Here is a 21,700-nt window from a genome sequence, read left to right as displayed (position 1 = left end):
CTTAATCCTTTGTTCTGACAATAGCTCAGGCCACAATGCCGAGCGATGAATAATACAGCGGGATCATTGTCATGGAATCGGTCTTTATAAAGCTGAAAGTCCTGGTCGGGAGAAGTAAGCTGCAACTTATTTAAGGGATCATTCAAATGAGTCTTATACTGCTACCAGGATGGTAATGGCTGAATGAGGTCATTAAAACACCTATATAGAAGTTTGTTGAAATGCTTAATAAGAGCTTATATAAGTACCTGAAATATCTGCACTTGTGTAATGTTAATAGTAAATACAGAATTAACCCAAAGACTTGCATAAAATATTTGTAAAATATATATCTAAGAGCACAGTAAAGGGCATATTTACTATCGATATCTACATTGTATTTAAGGGTCTTTATGGCATACAGTATTTACACTTGATGTGACATTTTTTAGCTAAGATTAGCATCAGATAAATGACAAGTGAGCAGGAGAACAGGATAATTTAAAAGACCCTTTTAAGAGACTGTCCCGCCACTGAGAGAGGACACTCTCAGCCAATCAGAGGCCTCCCATCTGGTGATGGGCTGATTGGCTAAGAGAACAAGCTCAGCCAATCAGTGACCGGCTAGTCTTTTGAAAGCATTTTTTAAAATTCTGCTGCAGCTCACCGTTGCAGTCCCAGCAACCGCCGCTCACAGCTGCCCGCCCCGCCCTGCAGCTGCCTGCTCCACTGTCCACCCCACCGGCCGGACATGCACATATAGGTGTGTGCCGGCAGTACCGTACCACTGGCACACAACTATGGAATCGGACCCAATACATCACAAAGTGCAGCTGATGGGTCCGATACCTACTCATCTTATGTTCTGCAGGGCCAGCCTCTAATTCTGACCCGATGAACACTGGACCGCGCATCAGATCGGAGGTCATATATATGCAATTTGCGACGATATCAACTGATTTTTTGACCCTTTCCCCAGAAAATTGCATAGTGTATGGGTGCATTAACAGTCACATTTTAAAATTGCCATCGATGTTGGACATTTTTGTAGTGGCGTAAAGTCCCTTTTTTGTCAGCTGCGTTCGAGATCAACCATAAACCACCACTTCCGACTGAATTTCTATTGGATAAAATATCTCAAGTGCAAAAAGCCTCTGTGGTTCCTCTAATTCTCCCTCCTGAGTCTCCTCAGTCTGGTGGTGATTTGCATTCCGCAGGAAAGTGTCCAGCATTGCATAGCCTTGAATTGTCATAGGGCCTCATTCAGAGATACAAGCAAATCTGATGGTTTGTATACACCTTTGATGGTGCCTGGAAGTGCTCAGGCCGGGGCCACTTCTACAAAGCTGCAAGGGCCAATCTGAGCAACTGCGTATTATGATGCTGCACTCGGATCTGCAATGCTATCGGGAGGCGCTAATCTCTGAATGAGGCCCAAAACTCCTATAGCCAAAGCGCACCACATAACTGGGCCCCTTTCTAATAGGTACGCAGGCCCTCAAGTGTTTTGGGTTTAGATATCATATAAACAGATTTCATATATACTAACCAGTGGCGTAACTATAGAGGGTGCAAGGGATGCAGCTGCTATGGGGCACGGTGGCTGGGAGGCCTGAGGTCCCAGCAGGCAATCCCCTGCACCCTTTTTATTTTATTAATTTGAATCCATCTACTGTAGCAGGCAGTGTCTATATCACTGTCCCGTGCTCCCTTTCAAGCTATGAGTCTGCAGGGGTAGTGTGCAGGCCAGGAGACCTGACACTGCTGGAGCTGCCAAAAGGGAGAAGCAGAGGTAGTCCCGGAGCCTGCGCCAGGGGGACCCGCGATGGCCAATTGGAGACACGGCGCGGAGGAGGAAATCAGTCACCGGGCGGGGGAAACCCGGTGGGAGGAAGAAACAAGGCACCCGGCACCAGTGGGCAGGGAACCCAGGGTGCGGAGGATCGAACAAGGCACACAGCGCCGGTGGCTGGGGAAGCTGGGGTCAGAGGGAGGGAGCAAGGCACCCGGCGCTTGTGAGTGGGGGACCCAGCCTCATGAAGAAGGAACAAGGCACCCAGCGTCAGGAGGAGGGAAAACGGCACATGGCGCCGGTAAGGAGACGACCCAGCGCCGGGAGGAGAGAGAGAGCAAATTACCCAGCCACCACTGTCAGATGTATACAGGGGGGACACACACAGTACCAACTCTCTCTTTCTCCTCACCCTTTGCCTCCTCTCCATTATCCTCTCCCTATTTCCCTTCTCCCCCTATCCCACCACCTCACCTCCCTTCTCCACTGCCCTCTCCCATCTACCTCCCCCCCCCCTCCTATCCCCACTCTGTATCTTTACCCTCCCTCTCTCTCCCCCGTCCCTATCTCTCTTTAGCTCAGTACACATGGGGTGAGTTAAGCCTATATCGCTGAGGATATGGTTGCTCAGTGTGTACAGGGCAATGGTCACTAAGAGTGCGTTCCAGTGGTAGATGGTCGCAGGAGCAGGCTCCTTGTCGTGGTCACTGGTCGCAGGAGGGGAGGGGGCCCCTACAAAATTTTTGCTATGGGGCCCACAGTGTACTAGTTACGCCCCTGATACTAACCAATAAAAATTATATTTGAATGCATTAACTCATTTCAACAAACAGGGTCCCAGAAAGGAGCCTCTCCCCTTCTCTCTGCTCCTGACTCCTTGACCCCGGGGCAAGCAGTAATGTGGCAAATATTATATATATATATTGGTTCTAACTAAAGGGATCATTGCATTGGTTTAATACGCAGAACGCCCTCCCCAACAAACCAGAGACATTATATTTACCACCAGACTATTATGTTATTGTTACATATTGTGCAGTGATAGAAAGATGACGGTACAGACAATGCTAGAATTACAGCCTGCACAGGGCACTTATCGTTCTATACGCAGCCACGAAGAAAGCGGAACATGGCAGGCGCGCCGCTATCAGTAACGGAGATTTGTGTTGTGAGCAATGTTCTATAGTCCAGTGAAAGGTCACACACTGTTATTAGTACTGCATGGTTTTCCAGATTGTTGGTTCCGAAACTGTAATACATTTGTATGCCACGATGGCAATTTGGATGCAGCTGTTGTACATTTTGACCATGTAAACTGGGGAATATTGCGGCTATCTACAAGACGTTAGTGGACTTGAGGTCCAGGGAGACCAGAACCTCACACTTGCCGGTTACAGGAGGCTTCGCTAGAGGCACAGAATCGCACACAACTGATCTGAGAGTTGCTGTACTGCAGAGAAATAGATCACTCTTCCCGCACTGTATAGATAGTACAACAATGGTTCAATAGTCACAGCTATTTTAATATGACTGAAGAAGCTTGTTGACATAGGGGCTAATTCAGGTTGGATCGTACCTTCCCTGATGGTGTTGTCCTGCATATGTGCATGACCTGTCCTGCGCTCTGATCACACAACAGCCAAAGCATCTGCTTGATTGACAGGCAGAGGCATTTGCGGGGAAGGGCTGGGGTGGTCGGCATTTCCAGGAAAAGTGTGGCATTCGCTGGGAGGAGCGGGAGTGGCCAGGCCACAGAGTGCACCATCAGGTAGTTTCCTGGGCCTTGCAGATGCAATGCATCAGGCAGCCCGAATCAGGTTATAATTATGCAGGCAGGGGGTGGTATGCAGGCAGGGGGTGGTGTGCAGGCAGGAGCTAATATGCAAGCCAGAGGTGGCATGCAGTATGTATGCAGGCAGGGGGTGTTGTGCAGGCAGGTGGTGGTATGCAGGCAGGGGGTGCTAGGCAGGCAGGGGGTGGTATGCAGGCAGGAGGTGGTATGCAGGCAGGAGGTGGTATGCAGGCAGGAGGTGGTATGCAGGCAGGGGGTGCTAGGCAGGCAGGAGGTGGTATGCAGGCAGGAGGTGGTATGCAGGCAGGGGGTGATGTACAGGCAGGGGGTGGTATGCAGGCAGGAGGTGGTACGCAGGCAGAAGATGGTAGGCAGGCAGGAGGTGGTATGCAGGCAGGGGGTGCTAGGCAGGCAGGAGGTGGTGTGCAGGCAGGGGGTGATGTGCAGGCAGGGGGTGGTCTGCAGGCAGGGGGTGGTATGCAGGCAGGGGGTGGTATGCAGGCAGGGGGTGGTATGCAGGCAGGGGGTGGTATGCAGACAGGGGGTGGTATGCAGGCAGGAGGTGGTATGCAGGCAGGGGGTGGTGTGCAGGCAGGAGGTGGTATGCAGGCAGGAGATGGTATGCAGGCAGGAGGTGGTATGCAGGCAGGGGGTGGTATGCAGGCAGGGGGTGGTATGCAGGCAGGGGGTGGTATGCAGGCAAGAGGTGGTATGCAGACAGAGGGTGATGTGCAGGCAGGGGGTGGTAGGCAGGCATTGGTATGCAGGCAGGGGGTGGTATGCAGGCAGAGGGTGATGTGCAGGCAGGGGGTGGTATGCAGGCAGGGGGTGGTATGCAGGCAGGGGGTGCTAGGCAGGCAGGGGGTGGTATGCAGGCAGGGGGTGGTCTGCAGGCAGGGGGTGGTCTGCAGGCAGGGGGTGGTATGCAGGCAGGAGGTGGTATGCAGGCAGGGGGTGGTATGCAGGCAGGAGGTGGTAGGCAGGCATTGGTATGCAGGCAGGGGGTGGTATGCAGGCAGAGGGTGATGTGCAGGCAGGGGGTGGTATGCAGGCAGGGGGTGGTATGCAGGCAGGGGGTGCTAGGCAGGCAGGGGGTGGTATGCAGGCAGGGGGTGCTAGGCAGGCAGGGGGTGCTAGGCAGGCAGGGGGTGGTATGCAGGCAGGGGGTGCTAGGCAGGCAGGGGGTGCTAGGCAGGCAGGGGGTGGTATGCAGGCAGGGGGTGCTAGGCAGGTAGGGGGTGCTAGGCAGGCAGGGGGTGGTATGCAGGCAGGGGGTGCTAGGCAGGCAGGGGGTGCTAGGCAGGCAGGGGGTGGTATGCAGGCAGGGGGTGCTAGGCAGGTAGGGGGTGCTAGGCAGGCAGGGGGTGGTATGCAGCTCCCAAGCAGCTTATCATATGCAATCTAAGATGAATCAGGCCTATAAAATGTGTAAACATAGTAATCTTCAAAACATAAAAACTATTAGTGGTATCCTGTATTAGCCCCAATAAATCAGCGCGTTCTGCGGCTTTTCAGAGATGTTCTTACGCTTGCTTCAGGCAGGCAAACCAAAATCCCCAAAAGCAGACTCCTTTCCTAATGAAAACGGGGCTGCGGCGGCTGAAACTCACATGGGTGACGGTATGTTTGCAGGTAAACTTGTGCTTCTTATCCACCAATCCAAATTGCATAGCCCAATAAAAAACATTGGGAATTATAGCCCAATGTTTTATCTCAGGTAATAGGATCCCGCCGTGTGTATCAGGTCATGACTGTCCGTGTGAGGACATTGTGGGGCTCATCTCCAGCAGAGTGCGATGCAGATGCTTCATGATACACAACATAGATACAAGTCGCACAGATTGTCAGCCAGAAAAACCAAATTTCATTCCAAAACAGCAATAAGGGGCCCATTTATCAACGAGTTGTGAATGAGCCGATAGCTCCCAACTATCATTTTTCAAACACGTCAGTTGGATACATGACAGTTGGGAGTCGATTGCCTAGAGCCATATTTATCATACACAACCAGTTTTATCACTAAAGGTGCCCATACACGGTGAGATGATGGCGCCCGTTATGGGCCGGATCGCATTGCAACTCATGCATTTTGCACGCAATTTGCATGAGATGTGCTGCAATCCGAGAGCAGTACAAATGTGCAGCACATACTTTTTGTACTGTGCGATGCGATGCCTGCGGGAGCGCGCATTGCACTGTGTATGGGCACCTAAACGATGACTTTTGAGTCATGTTGGGAGAAAAGTGCTATATAAATATCATTATTATTATTAATCCCCCATTGATAAATGAGCCCCTTATTCAATGTGTGCTGATATTTCCGAAAGTCGGCAATGCCGGTGCACTTCTATTCACTGTGGCCGTTTCCAACCGCATTAAAGTCGTGCAGATTTCACTAAAAATCTGCATTGTTGAAAAAGGCTGCTGGATCGTCAACGTTCGGTCCGACTGTAGAAACGACATCGGACTGCTGACCAACATGTTGGATCATCTGCAATAATTGGATTTGCAATTGCTAATGTATGGTGAGGATCGATCTTTTGTGCAACCATTTTGACAATAACTAAATTCCTCTGCTGCTGACCATCACTGTTAAACTGTGTACACACGGGGCAATATGATCACTGGCAATATATTGCTCAGCAATCATATTGCTCGGTGTCCCGTTTTCATGTGCGACCAGAGATGGTCGCTGATGAAAATGTCACACTGCCAGGAGAAGAGGCGGGGAAGTCGCTGGTCGGACCATTAGGGGGGTCAGATCATTGGGGGCTGAAAACAGGAGCGCGCACTCGGCGATTTATCACCAGTGCACACTCCAATTGCTGGCAATATGGTGGCTCAGCGACCATATTGCCAGCGATTTATGCCCGTGTGTACACAGTTTACAGAGATTACAATTAGGTGGTGTATGGGCATTTTTTAGATTTGAAGATCCAAGGTGAAGATCAACCAAAATCTGATTGATCAACCAATCATACGACCTGCATACATCTGCATCATAATGTATGGCCAGCTTAGAGTGATGTCCTATAGAGGACCTGCCCATGCAGCACACCAGGAAATCCCACCTCTGGAATACACACTCTATTTGGGCCAAAAAAATGCATGTGGACAACATCCAAACAGATTGAACCTCGCAGTAATGTAGGGTACACACCAGGGCGACCCAGTGTCTCGTCCGACCCGCTCACGGTGACGCGGGAGGGCACGACCCGCTCATGATGTGCACCGTGAGCGGGTCCGATCCGATGGCGACCCGCACCCGGCTGTATGGTCGTCATTGAGATCCTACCTGCAGCAGGTAGGATCTCAATAACGACCGACCGACCCGCGGGACCGCGCATCGGATCGGTATCGGTCCACACCAGGACAGAAAAGGGCCCAATCAGCACACAATCTACATCCAATTGGTCGGAATTGGATCTAGATTGAGGGGATCGGGCCCTAGTCGTCCTGGTGTGTACCCAGCATAAGAGGACGCCGTGTTACCGCATTACCAGCATTATGGCGGGACACATTTGCACAAAATGAAATACTGGCATATTTATGTCTACTAAGGGTGAAATTCAATTAGCCGCAGGATTTACCTGATAAACCCACATGGGGAATAGTTATTGAATTAATTAGCCTCCCCCCTCCCAAGCTAAAACATCTGGAAACATGTAGAAGCCTCTACTGATTCCGTGTACAATGTGGAATCTGATGGGTTTCCTATCCGTTAAATGTAGAGGAGTGCATTTATCGTGGATTTCACTTTGCAGCTCTGGAGACTGCGGGGGAACATCCTGCCTCTCACTGCATGGGGGAACATCCTGCCTCTCACTGCACGGGGGAACATCCTGCCTCTCACTGCATGGGGGAACATCCTGCCTCTCACTGCATGGGGATCCAGCAGGTCACTGAATCGGTCAGTGTAATAAAGTAGCTGCGGGGTAAACCTTGCGGTTAACTGAATTCTCCCCTGAACCCTGCAGATAATTGAATCATAAAGGCCCTTATTCTGGTTGGTGCGGTCGAGCCGCATATGCGGCTGCGACCGCACCAGACGAATCCCCGCCCACCCTACGGATCGCCACGGCCGTCCGTACACGGACGGCTGGCGATCCGCATAAAAATGGTGGAGGCTACGCCTCCACCATGGTGGGAGCTGCCCCCTGCATTCGATGGTCGTCGACCATCGAAGGCAGGTCCGCACGCCGCGGCAGCTCCCGCAAGCTGAGACCACACGGACAATCGTCCGTGTGGTAGCTTGTATGGGGGCTGAAAGCTGACATCCGGCGACGTCAGCTTTCCGCCCCCATGAGTTGCGTCATGGCCTCATTACCATGCGTACGCCCCGCGTTTGCATGGGAACGCCCATGAAACGCGGGGCGTACACATAGGGAAATGAGGGCATGATGCCTCTCACGCCCCTATACGCCCCCTTTGCGGCGGACGAAATCCGTCTGCGGCGAAGGGGGCTGCACATGCGCAGATTGACCTCTGCGCATGTGCAGAGTAAAAACATCGGCGGTACGGCCGCACGCGGGCCGTACCGATCCGATTAGAATAAGGGCCAAAGTGTGGAGCTGATGAACCAACAGAATTGATACTAATACATAAAGCTTCATCACTGGTTGTGGACACTGTGAAAGCGATGAGTATGGGGAGACGGACTAGGGCATGAAGAGAGACGCAGGTTTGGGAAAGCAAAACTTAAAACATAAACATATTATGGACTTCTTGGTGCGGAATAATGGGCTTAGTTGTGCGCATTCTGCATGAACTAATTCTGTAAGGCTGAATCGGATCCTCCTCCCGCTCCCAGGTGGCTTCCAGTAACCGCTTCCTCTCTCCCTGGGGCAGTTACAGGGCAGGGAGGCTGTGATACAGGAAGGAAGCAAATCAGCAGCATGTTACCCAACTCTGAGTGCAGGTCAAGGCAACTGAGTACAAGACGCAGCTTGTGCCCAGAAAAACACTATTGGGGGGGGGGGGGAGGTTGTTCTTTTTAAACACATACAAAGAGCAAAACTTTAAAAAGTCCTTTATTTTCCTTCTACAGATGTATTGCATTTAATGGAAATATTTGGGGGCAGGCACTGACGTAAGCTGTCCGCTTCAAGCAGGCACGGACACGCCCAGTATTTATATGGGAACGCCCATAAACCGGTGGGAACACACAAGGAAGCCGGAGCCTGTTCAATTGGAGGGGTTGGGATCATTTGGTCTACATAATGATGGTCAACAGTCATTAGGTCGACATGGGAAAAGGTCGACATGGGTCTAGGTCGACAGGTCATTAGTTCGACAGTGTCTAGGTCGACAGTCAAAAGGTCAAGATGGGGTTTTTCACGGTTTTTGCCTCGAATGTCAACACAGTCGACATGGACACAGTTTAAAGAGCACAGTTTGTGCTCGCAATGCTTCGGCAATGCAACCACGACCTAGTGGATGGTAGGGCATGAAATACCGCCTGTCGGCACGTCGGCTGAAAAAAACTGTGAAAAACCCCACGTCGAGCTTTTGACTGTCGACCTAGACACTGTTGAACTAATGACCTTTGGACCTAGAACCATGTTGACCTTTTCCCATGTCAACCTAGACCCATGTCGACCTAATGGTGTTGACCTAATGACTGTCGACCATCATGCTGTAGACGCATCCCCAGTTGGAGATACCGCTCATGTCAGGAGCAGCAGAAACAGATCTTTAGAAGAGTGAGCGCATGATAATCGGAGCAAGGCCAAACGCGGCGATGTTGGACGGAATGGCAGTTGCTGTGATTGGTGGGTTTGAAAAATTGAGCAATTACCATTGAGGTCCACACCGTGAACAATAATGGTGCAAACCTGTCATTTGGTAGGCTGGTTTGTAGGAATGTTGTGAATTAGGCGGCCATCTGGGGTGTGGTATGGGGCTCTGACGATCGGGATCCCGACTGGCTGGACCCAGACAGCATGGTGAGTGCAACAAAGTTACGCTCGCCACCTATTCTATTCTCCCCCTATGGGGATCGTGGTCCCCCACGAGGGAAAATAGCAGGGGGCCGCCGGGAACCCGGCTGTCGGTGTTTGGACAGTCGGGATCCCGACGTCGGGTGAATGCCTGTCAGGATCCCGAATGTCGGGACCCCGTCCGGCACCCGGCCATCTGTAGGCAGTGTGGCATAGTGGCAAATACTAGAACAGGGTATAACGTCGCACTGGCATCGCCAGTTGTGGAAAATGACCATACGTCTAATCGGCCGTACGTTCAGGTCTGCTCTAGGTACAATTAAACACAGACACATCTTGAGTCTACCATAGGGCGCAGGTTCCCAACCTCGGTCCTCAGGAACACACGCAGTGCATGTTTTGCAGGTCTCCTCGCAAGAGAAGTAATTAGCCCTGCCTGTTACAATGTGTCAGTGAGTAATGAGTGCACCTGCCGGGTGACCTGGAAAACGGGAACTGTGTGGGGACCTGAGGTCCGAGTTTGAGAACCCCTGCCCCTGCCTATCGGGTATTACCCATAGCGACTAATCGGAATTTACAATCATAGATGAACTACATAATAGAGCTACAATGGAGTTGCGTCAATGTCTCCCAGTCTGTTTATACCATGATCTCAATGCATTCGGCACCAGATCTGAATAATGGGTTACATTGGTGTTTGTAAGTAAAGGGGGGGATGTAACTTTGTGTCTGGAACAAACCATGTTGCCATGGGGATATGGTCACTAGGTCCACCTTTATTTTGAACCGACAGGCGGTATTTCATGGTCAACCATCCACTAGGGCGTAGAGGGGCGATAAAATAGTATGCCGAGCGCAGCCGTACACTGTGACGGTGTCCATGTCGACTATGTCAATATTCGGGACAAAAAATGTGAAAAACGCCTGTCAACCTTGCCATTGTTGACCTATTTCAGGTGTCGGCCTAAGCCCTGTTGACCTTCAGCGGTCGACTCAGTGCATGTTGACCTAAATTGGGTCGACCCAATGACCCCATGACCCCCCTGTTGCCATGCAAGGGAACTAAATACATTTATAATTTTTATGTGCAGGGTAAATACTGTCTGCTTTTGCATGTAACCCACAAATGTTAAGACAGCTTTATTTTTACACTGGAATTTAGATTTCAGATTGAACACACCTCACCCAAATCTACCTCTCTCTGCACACATTACATCTGCCCCCCAGCAGTGCAGCATGGATTCGCCCAGTTGCTTCCTTTTTTTTGTGCTTTAATTACAAACATGAATCAAGCGCAAGGAGCAGTTTCATAAATGACTTAAACATACTGTTACTGTACATAGTATATCCGCTGGGGATGCAAATCGTATGCGATGCAATGTGATGCGACCGACCCGATTTTTACATAGGATCCAATGTTAAATGCCCCCCAGACCTCATTTTTAATTGTATACCCACCCTGATGGGTAATTACTATGTCAAATGCCCCTTTTCATACCCCCACTATCCACATTGGCATGGAGTTGATTTTATAAAATGTGGCGAGCCCTGCGAGGGGACACAGAATACAAGCCCGAAGCGTGGCGAGCCCCGCGTGGGGACGCGGAATAGGAACCCAAAGTGTGGCGAGCGGATGCGGAATACATGTTAAGTAATCCGCTGCGCTCGCCACGCTTCAGGCTCGTATTCTGACTGCGCTCGCCACGCTTCAGGCTCGTATTCTGACTGCGCTCGCCACGCTTCAGGCTCGGTGGCTCGCTGCGCTCGCCACACTATATAAAACCAACTCCATGCCGATGTGGATAATGGGGGTATGGAAAGGGGCATTTGGCATAGTACTTACCCATCAGGGTGGGTATACAATTAAAAATGGGGTCGGGGGGCATTTAACATTGGACCCAATGTAAAATCGGGTCAGTCGCATGCGATGTGATGCAACCGATTTTTCCGACCCGATGAAAAAAATCGGGCGCCCAGATATTACACAAGTACCCACATGTTACTTTTTACCATTGATGAAACATTACATTGTTCTTGTTCTGGTAAACCGATTATTTAGATCAGTGGTTCTCAAACTCGGTCATCAGGACCGACTCTGAGAACCTGTGGTTTAGATTATACTTCCCGGTACTTGTTTAGTTTCACAGCGGCAGCATGGCCGCCGTGAACTTCCGGGTACGGCACTCACCAAACTATCTAAAATAAACAAAATGAACTCTATGCCAACGTAGATAGTGCATACCCCTACTATCCACGTTGGCATAGAGTTGATTTTAAATAGGGTGGCGAGCGCAGCGAGCCACCGAACCCCGCAAGGGGACTCAGGCGCACGGCCGCTGCGAAACTAAACAAGTACCTACTTCCCTTATAAACAAAACACTGAATTAATATGTTCTTCGACGTCTTACCTAAGAATAGCGGTGTGGTCAGGTCGTTGGTGACCTCGTTGGGATTGGCGCCAGCACGCAGAAGGATATCAGTGCAGCGGGCACTGCCAGATTTCGCAGCAAGATGCAGAGCAGATTCACCTTCAAATGTTTTGGATTTTACATAGGACCGGGACCTGGCTGTGGGGAAATGATATTATCAGTAAGATGTAAATGCCCAGCAGAGACAGCAACACTTCCCAACACCGCAGCATCTACTAACAACGTCACAGCAAAAGCAGACATTTATCTATAAGTATGGAGATAACCGTAACAAAGAGGCACGGACTTGGCCAAGACGATGAGATGTTTTCTGAGCGCCTGGAAGATACAGCTGAAGAGTATTGGAATTATAATTGCAGTCTGTAACAGTGCAGCAGAGGTGCTTCCCGATAATAGCAATAACTAAGTAACACTTCACGTGACAATATCACAATGATTAACTGCTCAGGACTTATCTGCCGCTCACCTTCCTCCGGCATGTCCGGGAATCTCGCTTAGCCAGACGCTTCTTCTGCATCAGATAGGAGCCAGTCCCGTCAGACGCTCTAACCCTATTCTCCCTTACCATTGTGCTGGTCTAGTGGAATGTGTAGGGACTAGTGAAAAGCATGTCAAAATGACGGCTTCGTCCCTTTGTGCTCCTACCTCCGATCTCTGTCTTCACAGCTTCCTCTCTCCATAGCCAGGAAGCTTGAAACAGATCATTTTGCTTTCACTTTCTGTGACAGAGTAATGTGGTCCATCCAAGTGGCCTCTAGTGGTCACTGGTGGAACTTCACTTCAGAGGTGAGGAGAATTTAGCTGATATATATTTTATATTTTAACTTATTAGTGTTCCCTCTAAGCTTCTTTTGCAGGGTGCTGCACCCTGCCCTTTTTGTGTGTGGCATTGTGCGCCCTTACGCTGCCCCCCCCCCCCCCCCACCGCGCTGACATGCCGCTGAGAACTTTCCGGGTGTGCCATCACGTGTAATGGGTATTACGGTGTGTGGTATAATGTGTAAGAGGCATTACAGTGTGTGCCATAATGTGTAATTGTCATTACGACAGAATATGTAATGGGCATAGCAGAGTACGAAAATGTTTCATAGGTGTAATCCTAGTGCAGCGTGCAATTTTTTTATGTATGGTTTTGTATCTAATGTAAATTTCTAATGTAAAATGTTCCCTCCCGATTGAAAAAAGTGCCCTGCCCAGTGGTCAGCACCTGCCTTAAAAAAAAATCCTAGAGTGACCACTACATAGCTATCTATCTATTGTTCTTGTGTAACCGTAACACCACCATCTGCTGGCAGTGAGTGAAATTACATCTCTTTCTCTTTCACACATACAGAAACACAGAGGCAATCACAAGGTAGCTTTCAAAAGCTTCTGCTTTGAGTGTGCATGTATGTATGTATGTATACATATATATATATATGCTGTGGAACGCATAAATGCCCAACTTCCGTGATTGAAATAGAGGCCTGAATATATGAACCAATAAAATAATGTCCAAACCTCCGTAATTGAAATTGAGACTCAGATATCTGAGCCGACTAAATGATGACTACTTGAAATCGAAGCTTGACCCGCAAACGTGGGTGTATAGTCAGGAACTTCCGAGACGAGCCGGTCAGATGACCTCAATACGGAAGAGAGGCTTGACCCGCAAAACGGGCGCATGCGCAAAAAGCAATAATACCGATATAAAAGGCGGAAATGGATCACCAGTTTTACACACCTCCTGAGGAAGTCGCTGAGCAATATTCAAGGCGGAGAAATGCGTAGAGGACGTGGGGACGCATCTGGCTGCCACTGGACAATATCTCTGATTTACTCCCGGATATGACCGCACGATAGGACTGCACCAGCGGTCGGAGGGGAGCAGAGCTATCCACAAGCCAAGCCCAACCATTGCGCTAAACACTGGAATCCACTTACGTATACCAAAATCACTTTTAATGTGCACATAAAGTGAGGACTTTAAACAGTTCTAAAACTAACTGTACTAACCGATTAATTCAAACGGAGAAGTGCATTTCAGGCACATTAGTTACTAACCGGTTCCAGAGATGGGGAGAATGACATTTTAGTATGTGTTTGTAAGTCTTCTATGCCCATTTTTGGCCACAATATTGTATAATTATTTATTATTTTAATAAATTTGATTATTATCCAGCACAGCGCTGTTCCACACTTTTCCTAAATAAGAAGTAGAGTCGGACTGGTTGCTAGGGGCAACATCCCTTCTTCAGTAGTAAGTTTCCCCCTGTAGATCTATCAGCTGGATACCAGAGATTACACAAGGCCCTGCCATGGGTATAAGTCATAGGGTCCACATGCTTTGTGTCCACCACTGTAGGTCGACAAGGCTTCTTTCAACACCTGAATTAGGTCGACATGGCTATGGTCGACAGGATGGAAGATCAACACAAGCATTAGTTAGACAATGGCTAGGTCGACAAGTCAAAAGGTCGACATGAGTTCACTTTTTTTTTGTCCAGAATGTCGACATCAAAGTGTACAGCGTCCCCTCATATGGCTTGTGCACTAGGGCATTAAATACCACCTGTCGGCACATGTCGGCTCCAAAATAAAGTGAAAACCACATGTCGATTTTTTGTCTGTTGACCTAGCCATTGTCGACCTAAAGCTTGTGTTGACCTTCCAAACCTGTCCACCTTAGCCATGTCGACCTTCAGTGGTCAACCCAAGGCATGTCGACCTAATGACCGTATACCCCCGCCACTGTAGCATTAGGGGGAAATTATCGAAAGAGATAAAAGTTCCTTGATGCCTTTAGCACAGGGATGGGGAACCTTCGGCCCACCAGCTGTTGTTGAACTACACAACCCAGCATGCCCTGCAACAGTTTTGCTATTTAACCATGCTAAAAAACTGATGCAGGGCATTCTGGGATGTGTAGTTCAACAACAGCTGGAGGGCCGAAGGTTCCCCATCCCTGCTTTAGCACATACAACAAACAATACCAAATTGTCTTTGATGCTTCAAAGCAACAACGCAATCTCATAATGAGAATACATCTATGGAAGAAAATTATGTTTAATTAAAAAGCACAATACAAAAAGAACAATACAAAAACTCTTGGAAGTGCACGTAAAATAAAACAAACAAAACCCACATCAATAGGCCTTTAATAATTTCTATACCTGAGGTAATTAAGAGCTGTAAACATTGAGCGGAGCTGGAGAACGCTGCTTCGTGAATTGGCATCCAGCCCCTGTTATCAGCCACATCCACACTGCTTCCTTTTCTAATTAGTTTCCTCAAGGATTGTATATCACCGCTGCGAGACGCATGTCCGACAGAAGAGCACCTATCAGTATAGGCCTCGGAGAAATCCATTCCCACCTGTACACAAGAGACAAATTCAATAACCAAAAATGTAAAAGCAGAAGGGCCAGTTATCTATTATTCGGTCCTTACAGTAGCCTGTAACTTGCTGATGTGCCCAATTTTTTAAAAAAAATCTCTGCTTAGTGGTTGGCCGCAAATAACTGTCACAGGGCCAAATGTATCAATCTTCAAACAGTGATAAAATGGAGAGTGGTAAACAGCCAGCCAATCAGCTCCTACCAGCCATGTTCAGGCTGGGCTTGAAAAATGACAGGTAGGAGCTGATTGGCTGGTTATCATTCTCCACTTTATCACTTCAAGTTTGATACATTTGGTCCTTACTGTATGTGTCATACATTTGTGTGTACCTCAGGGTTGCCTACCCTCCAGGAATGGCCAGGAGGCTCCCGAAAATCAGGTCCCACCTCCCGGGACCCCCCGGAAAGGTGGGCAACTCTCCCGGATACCGGCGACACCCCCTGAATCTCCCTGGCCACAGTGGTAAATTACCGCAAACTGCGGTTTTTCTGGGGGAAGGGGCGGGGATAAAGAGGGAATACCATCTTTAGCCCTGTCCCCTCCTCATAGACCCCTGAATTGAGGGATTTCCCCTACTAGGGGCGGGGCTTGATGATGTCTGCATCAAGCCCCGCCCCTGAAGTGCTGCTGACAGTCTCCTTTCCAGGCAGCCATGGTGTACCTCATAGTTTACTGCCCATCCAGCAGGTCACAGGGAAAGTTCAACAACTGTAACATTTTCCAGAGTACAACGGGGATGCATTGTAAATGGCAGGCGACATTTTGCCACACAACTCCGAAACAAAGCAACCAATGACAACGCCAATAGTTTGATGCAAATCGACAGACCAAGACTTTTCATTTATGGCATATTATGAGTCCTGCTCAGCATCACAGAAATAGGTCACACGTCCTTATGCTATTAATATACAGATAGGTAGAACAGGGGGATTTGTGGTCACTGCTGTCAGTTATTCCTTGTTTGATGAGTTGGGAGGATTACTTGTATGGCGGTACAGTGCTTTGTCCATTGTTATCTGAGATATACTGAACTAATGATAAAAATGTACCGTTCAGCATGAGCAGACCATGCATACAGCGGGAGACGCCATTTTGTGCACTGTACATTATAACAGTGACAAGGATCTGGCTGCGCATACTGCTCACAGTTATCATCACACTTCACCAAACATAGGGCCTGATTCAGAGTTGATTGCAAAATCTTTCTCAAATGGCCAAAACCATGCTGCACTGCAGATGGGGCAGATGTAACCTGTCCAGAGAGAGTTAGATTTGGGTGAGTTATTTTGTTTCTGTGCAGGGTAAATACTGGCTGCATTATTTTCACACTGCACAGTTTGAGCACAGCCCACTCAAATCTAATTCCTTGCACACACGGGGTGACACAAGCAGTGTGCCGAGCAATCTAGTCAAGCACAGCAGTAGCAGCAGTGCACCAGCGATGTGTGCTCAGTGATCTATCACTACCAGTGTTCTCAACTGAGAGAACTGAGGAGGACTCAAATACTCTTGCCATCGATGGGGAGAATCAGATGGTTTCTCTCCATCGATGACACAGCAAAACCGATATTTTACTTTTGGGTTTCTTCAAAGTGCCGGGGCATATCTCCGCCCCCGACACCCGTTAAGCCTCGCTCCTGTGTTCTGACTGGCACACGGGCCAGTCAGGCAAAGAAGATTGTTTTTTGGGGGTAGGTCCTGCGCACTGGGTTTAGTTGTGCAGTGCTAGCTGCTGCACTGGTCCGGTGACCGGCCCGGATTGCTTGACAAACGGTTTTTCTGTTGGTAGTGCTGCGCTTTGCTTCTTAGGGTGGTGTGTGTAATAATGAATGGTGTTTGCTGGGTGGTTAAAAAATATACGTTTTTATTTAAGCAAGGTGCAAAAAGGTTATAAAAAGGTGCATAGAATGTAATTTTTAAATAACGTGCCGATATTGAAACATATACAGATTGATGTACAATAATGTGGGAGGGAAGTGGTAGCTGTTATATCCAGAGATCATTCGGGGAGTGTGGCGGCGACCGATGTTGGTCGGGCTCACCCACGGGTGGGTGAGATAGCGGCGTCCCGCTAGCCTGTACCCTAGGTGTCCTCGATATCCCTGGTTCGGTGGTGGGTAGTGGCAAAAGTTCTTGGTTTGCCTTGCGGTGCCCAGACTTGCTTTTGCAGGCAGGAGTGCAGTCAGGGAAGGAGCAGGTGATGGTGCGGTTCCTCTTAGACTCTCTAGTTGTGAGCGGCCGTCTGGGGTGTCCTTCAGTCAAAGCTCACACTGGCTTGCTGTGTTTGGACAGGGTGGTGTGTATGGCTGGTCTGGGCTGCCTCCTCGCGGGTGGTTGTAACTCGTCGGAGGCTGGATGGTGTCCTGCCTTCTCTGGTGTTGCCCGCCGTGGGTAACGCTAGCGTGGCGTGTCTGGCGGGGGTCGCGGGCAGGTGATGCTTTTGATCGCAATCAGCCGCCCGTAGTTTCCCACCAACGGACCTGTCAGTACAAACCTTCCCTCGATCCTTCCTGGGCTTCGGCGTGTGGGGCTTGCTGCGGACTGGTCCGGAGGCGTCTCTGCTTCTGGCTTGTCTGGGCGCTGCTTATCCTGCTTCCTCGCAGCATTGTTCTTCTGATGCACTGGTGTTTTTCACAGTGCAGTTGCGTGGATGCCGGGGATGCCGGGGATGTCCCTTCTGGTTGCTGCTACTCCTCTCTCTCTGCTGCCCTGAGGAAGTGAGGAGAAAATGGCCGCCGCCCAACATCGGTCGCCGCCACGCTCCCCAAAGGATCTCTGGACATAACAGCTACCACTGCCCACGCACATTATTGTACATCAATCTGATTCAATATCGGCACGTTATGTAAAAAATAGGATTTATGGTCTTACCTTGATAAATCCCTTTCTTTGAGTCCATAGGGGGCACAGGAGTTCACGCTGGGTATGAGAGGTGAGGTAGCCGAGCGTGCACCAAAGGGTTACAAAAATGTACCCAGCATGCTCCCTGCCTCCCTTCTCCCTCATAACCCGCCCCCTGACCATGGGTCACCAGTTTCGTTAGCAAGCCCAAGGTAGGAGCAGAGCCAGAGAAGAAGGAAGAGCAAACGCACACCCACATAGCATACAGGCCCTAAAGCCATGGAACTTTCCTACATAGGAAGCCCCGCTACCAGGTGCGTCTGGGAGGGCATCCTGTGCCCCCTATGGACTCAAAGAAAGGGATTTATCAAGGTAAGACCATAAATCCTATTTTCTTTTTCGTCCACTAGGGGGCACAGGAGTTCACGCTGGGACGTCCTAAAGCTGTCCCCCTCACGGGTGGGGGACGCTCCTGGACTGCGGAAAGCACATGTCTACCAAACTGTGCATTAGCCGATGCAAAGGTATCAAATGCATAAAACTTGATAAAGGTCTGGGAAGAGGACCAAGTAGCCGCCTTACAGAGCTGTTCAGCCGAGGCGCCTCGATTAGCGGCCCAGGATGTACCTACAGACCTGGTAGAATGTGCAGTAATCCCCTCCGGGGGAGTAATCAGTGCGGAAAGATACGCTTGGCGAACCACTGATCTGAGCCATCTCGCCAAGGACTGTTTGGAAGCGGGCCAGCCCCTCTTATTGGCCCCATAAAGCACAAACAGTGAACCCGTTGACTTAGTCCTGCGGAGATAAATCTGCAACGCACGGACTACATCAAGAGAAGCTTCAGAAGAACCTGGAAAAGAAGGCACCACTATTTCCTGGTAACGGTGAAACTCAGACACCACTTTTGGAAGAAAATCCAGTTTGGTACAAAGAACCGCCCTGTCCGGGTGAAATACCAGAAAAGACGGTTTCCATGATAATGCACTCATGTCAGACCCCCTTCGTGCTGAGGAAATAGCCAACAAGAAGCCACCTTCCAGGATTTCAGATCCACCTCCTCCAGAGGCTCGAAAGGAGACGATTGAAGTGCCCGGAAAACCTCTAAAGAGGGACACCTCAACAGCCAGCCCGTCAAAGCCAGGCGACTCAAGTCCGGGTGTCGGAATGGCCCCTGTGAAATTAGGTCTGGACGCAGAGGTAGACTCAGAGGAGAGGCTACCAACAGGTTCCATAGATCCGCGTACCAACCTCGACGGGGCCAATCTGGGGCCACTAGGATCATCCTTCCTCCCTCCTTCCTGAACTTCCACAGAAGGCGAAGTAGGAGTTGAAACAGGGGGAATGCGTACACTATCTTGCCGACTTAAAAAGTCTGCCTCAAAATTGAGAACCCCTGGGATGAAGACTGCAGAGATTGCAGAAATCTGCTTCTCCGCCCACCTGAATATCTTGGAGACTTCTTTTATCGCTCCTTTGCTGCATGTCCCGCCCTGCCTGTTGATAAAGGCCACAGGCGTGGTGCTGTAGGACCGGATCTTTACAGGGCACCCTCGGATGAGGGACCCCAACCTCTGAAGAGCCAGAAGGATTGCTCTCAATTCCAGGAGATTGATCTGAAGGCGACTCTCCTGAGCCGTCCAGCGACCCTGAAAAGATTGAGAACTGCAAACCGCTCCCCAGCCCCGTAGGCTGGCATCCGTTGTAAGCAAGACTCAGGTTGGAATCCAAAACGGGCGGCCCTGAGACAAGTTGTCTGTCTTTAACCACCATGTGAGAGACAGGCGAACCTTCGGGGGCAGTGTGATCAATTGACTCCTTAGACGAGTATGATCTCCTGTCCACTGGCTGAGAGTGTAAAGCCGAAGTGGGCGCGAGTGAAACTGTGTATACTCTACCATGTCGAAGACACCACCATACACTTGTGTACTGAGACCCTTCTGTGACCTATAAGGGAATGAATCTTCCTCTGAAGGGAGTGGATCTTATCCTCTGGAAGATATTCTCTCTACAACCGAGTGCCCAGCCAAGCTCCCAAGTGAAGTGTCCTTTGGGAAGGAGTAAGAAACGATTTCTTCCAGGTTATCCTCCACCGTGAGATAACAGAAGTGTAATCACGACCTGCAAATGACTCCGTAGTAGGTCTGGGGACTTTCCAAAATCAGTGGGCCGTCCAGGTATGGAATCATCCGAACCCCCAGCCGGTGCAGGTGTGCAGCCCTGACCTTGGTGAACACCCTGGGAGCCGTAGATAGACCCAAAGGTAGCGCCCCCAGTGAGAGAATGATCGAACGCAGGGACTCCATGCGAAACTTCGGCACTCGCAGAAAAATAGTGAGCGACTTCAGATTCAGGATAGGACGGTGAGAACCATCCAGTTTGTGAATCAAGAATAGGGTGGAGAAGAACCCCTGACCCCTCTGCTCCTGAGGAACTGGAACAATGACGTTCGAGTCCAAAAGAGAGCAGATGGAAAGCTGTAGCACTTGTCGTTTCGCTGGGTCCTTTGGAAGACCCGTGCAAAAATAACACTGAGGAGGGGGGAACCGGAATGTCAGGGCATAGCCCCTGGAGACCACCTCCCTGACCTGTTTAGCCACTGGACGTCTGGTAGCCCAGGGCTGCTTGGTGCAGGGCTTGGCTCCCTTAGTGGATGAGGAAAATCTAGAGGAAGGACTAGTGCCGTCGGACAAACCTCTCTCCACCTTGCCCGCCCACTCAGACACTGCCTTGGCCACCCATGACGCGGCAAGCGTGGTACACCTAATGGCCCCTGCCTGTGAAAAGCAGTCCTGAGGAAATTCTCAGAGGGGTCCTTCAAAGATGAAGAATCCGAAATGGGCAGTACTGAAGCGCAAGCTAATCGCGCAACATGATCATCCGCCAGGGGAGGATTTTCCCACTTAGCCCTCTCTGTGGGAGGAACAGGTTAAAAAGTAGTAAGTCGCTTGGAAAGCTGGAACCTTCTAAACGGTTGAGACCACGCAGTCTCCAATAAATCCTCCATGAGGGCCGAAGGCGGGAGCTGGGCCGATACTTTCTTAAGACGCTTAAAAAGCAGGTCTTTAATTTTAGGGGCAGGAGCCTCATCCTCCCTCTGGAGGACTGCCTTAACCTCCTGCATCAGAGACTCTACCTCCGCTGAGGACAAAGTGTCATCGGCCCCTGCGGATTCCGCCACTGAGCTGGAATCCGAATCGGAACGCGGAGAACCCGCATCGGGACTCTGCTGCCTACACTGCCTCCTGGAATCCCTGCCCGCCAGAGTAGCCGTCAACCCCTGCACAGATTGTGCAAAGGATTGCCACCAAGGGGGCTCTACATAAGCAGGAGCTGCCCCAACACTGGTGCTGGCCACTGCCACAGGGGGCATGGGCACAGAGGGCAGGGGCGCAGGAGGTAAGGAGTTGACAAGCGGTCAATACCTGAGTCAAGATCGAAGCCCAGGCCGGTTCCTGCTGTGAAGGCGGCAGAAGATCTGCTTCAAGGGCCAAACACCTGGAACAGATATCCTCCTCCTGCCGAGAGAGTATGTCCACACATACCCTACA

General features: G+C 50.1%; 1 protein-coding gene across 1 annotated transcript in view; it reads right to left on the bottom strand.

Moving 5' to 3' along the window:
- Positions 1–21,700, bottom strand: part of ASB3 (ankyrin repeat and SOCS box containing 3) — a 119,565-nt gene that overhangs the window by 90,073 nt on the left and 7,792 nt on the right. Inside the window, exons 2-3 of the mRNA XM_083175236.1 lie at positions 15,084–15,285; positions 11,911–12,069 (exon numbers count right to left, since the gene is read on the bottom strand). Of these exons, the coding sequence (XP_083031362.1) occupies positions 11,911–12,069; positions 15,084–15,279 (355 nt within the window). The 5' untranslated portion in view covers positions 15,280–15,285. The remainder of the gene's footprint in view (positions 1–11,910; positions 12,070–15,083; positions 15,286–21,700) is intronic.

The sequence above is a fragment of the Crinia signifera genome, chromosome 3 (genome assembly GCF_055691185.1).
Source record: "Crinia signifera chromosome 3, ASM5569118v1, whole genome shotgun sequence".
NCBI lineage: Eukaryota > Metazoa > Chordata > Amphibia > Anura > Myobatrachidae > Crinia > Crinia signifera.
Note: the sequence above shows the minus strand (reverse complement) of the source record. Positions and strands in the feature narration are given on the sequence as shown.